The following is a 1,503-nucleotide window of genomic DNA, read 5'->3' as shown; positions in this document are numbered from 1 at the left end:
AGCAGCCCAGGCTCCACTCACACCACACTCTTCCCTGACAACACCACACCCTCAGGCCTTGTTGAAGCATCTACGCCCATGCAGAGCAGCACTGGCTCACCACACACAACACTGTCCTCTGTCGGCTCTACAACCCATCGGGGAGAAGCTACCACACTCGCGAGCTGGTCAAGCTCAAAGGACACTACGGCTGCACCTCCTACTACCACATCAGCCTTCATTGATGTATCTACATCCTACCACAGCAGCCCGAGCTCAACTCCAACAACCCACTTTTCTGTCAGCTCCACAAGCTTGGGCCATGGTGAGGAATCAACAATAGTCCACAGCAGCCCAGATGCAACTGGAACAGCACCCTCACCCGCCCACTCCACAGCCTCAGGTCGTGGAGAATCTACAGTCTCACCCATCAGTCCGGGCGCAACTGAAACAACAACGTTACCTGGCAGTACCACAACAACAGGCCTCAGTGAGACATCTACCACCTTCCACAGTAGCCCCAGATCACCGACCACAACACTCTCACCTGCCAGCATGACAAGCCTAGGCGTCAGTGAAGAATCCACCACCTCCCATAGCCAACCGGGCTCAACTCACTCAACAGCGTCACTGGCCAGCACCACCACGCCGGGCCTCGGTGAGGAATCTACCACCATATACAGCAGACCACGCTCAACTGAAACCACAGTGTCTCTCCGCAGTAGCACAACCTCAATTCGTGGGGAAGAATCCACGAACTTCCACAGCCTGCCAGCGTCAACTCACACAACACTGTTCATTGAGGGCACCACCACCTTGGGACTCACTGAGCCATCTACAGCCTTCCCCGGCAGCCTTGTCTCCACCCAAACAGTGTTACCTGCCACCCTCACAACCACAGACCTCGCTGAGGAACCAAGAACCTTCCCCAGCACCTCAGGCTCAAGTGGAACAACACTCTCACCTGCCCGCTCCACAACCTCAGGCCTTGTTGGACAATCTACAACCTCACCCATGAGTCCAACCTCCACTGATACAACAACAACTTTACCTGGCAGTACCACATCACCAAGCCTCAGTGAGAAATCTACCACCTTCTACACTAGCCCCAGATCACCAGATGCAACACTCTCACCTGCAACCACAACAAGCTCAGGCGTCAGTGAAGAATCCAGCACATCCCTTAGTCAACCAGGCTCAAAGCACACAACAGCATTCCCCGACAGCACCACCATGTCAGGCCTCAGTCAGGAACCTACAACTTCCCACAGCAGCCAAAGCTCAACAGACACAACACTGTCCTCCAGTAGTATCACAGCCTCATCCCTTGATCAAGATTTTACAACCTTCCACAGCAGCCCAGGCTCCACTGAAACCACAGTGTCACACGAAAACACCACAACCTCAGGCCTCGATGAAGCATCCACACCCATCCACAGCAGCACTGGCTCACGACACACAACACTGTCCCCTGCCAGCTCCACAAGCCCTCAGGGAGGTGTTCACGGAGAATCTACCACCTTC

At 54.8% G+C, this 1,503-nt stretch overlaps 1 protein-coding gene across 1 annotated transcript; it reads left to right on the top strand.

Moving 5' to 3' along the window:
- Nucleotides 1-6: 6 nt before the first annotated feature.
- LOC108524648 (mucin-12-like) lies at nucleotides 7-1,500 on the top strand (the record flags this gene model as incomplete). Its single annotated transcript, XM_017865723.1, has 1 exon — nucleotides 7-1,500. A coding segment is annotated over exon 1 (1,422 nt), but the record flags the coding sequence as incomplete, so codon positions are not given.
- Between the last annotated feature and the right edge of the window lie 3 nt (nucleotides 1,501-1,503).

Source organism: Rhinopithecus bieti, unplaced genomic scaffold (assembly GCF_001698545.2).
Source record: "Rhinopithecus bieti isolate Rb0 unplaced genomic scaffold, ASM169854v2 repeat_14763, whole genome shotgun sequence".
In the NCBI taxonomy this organism is placed as follows: domain Eukaryota; kingdom Metazoa; phylum Chordata; class Mammalia; order Primates; family Cercopithecidae; genus Rhinopithecus; species Rhinopithecus bieti.
This window is presented reverse-complemented; position numbering and strand designations above follow the sequence as displayed.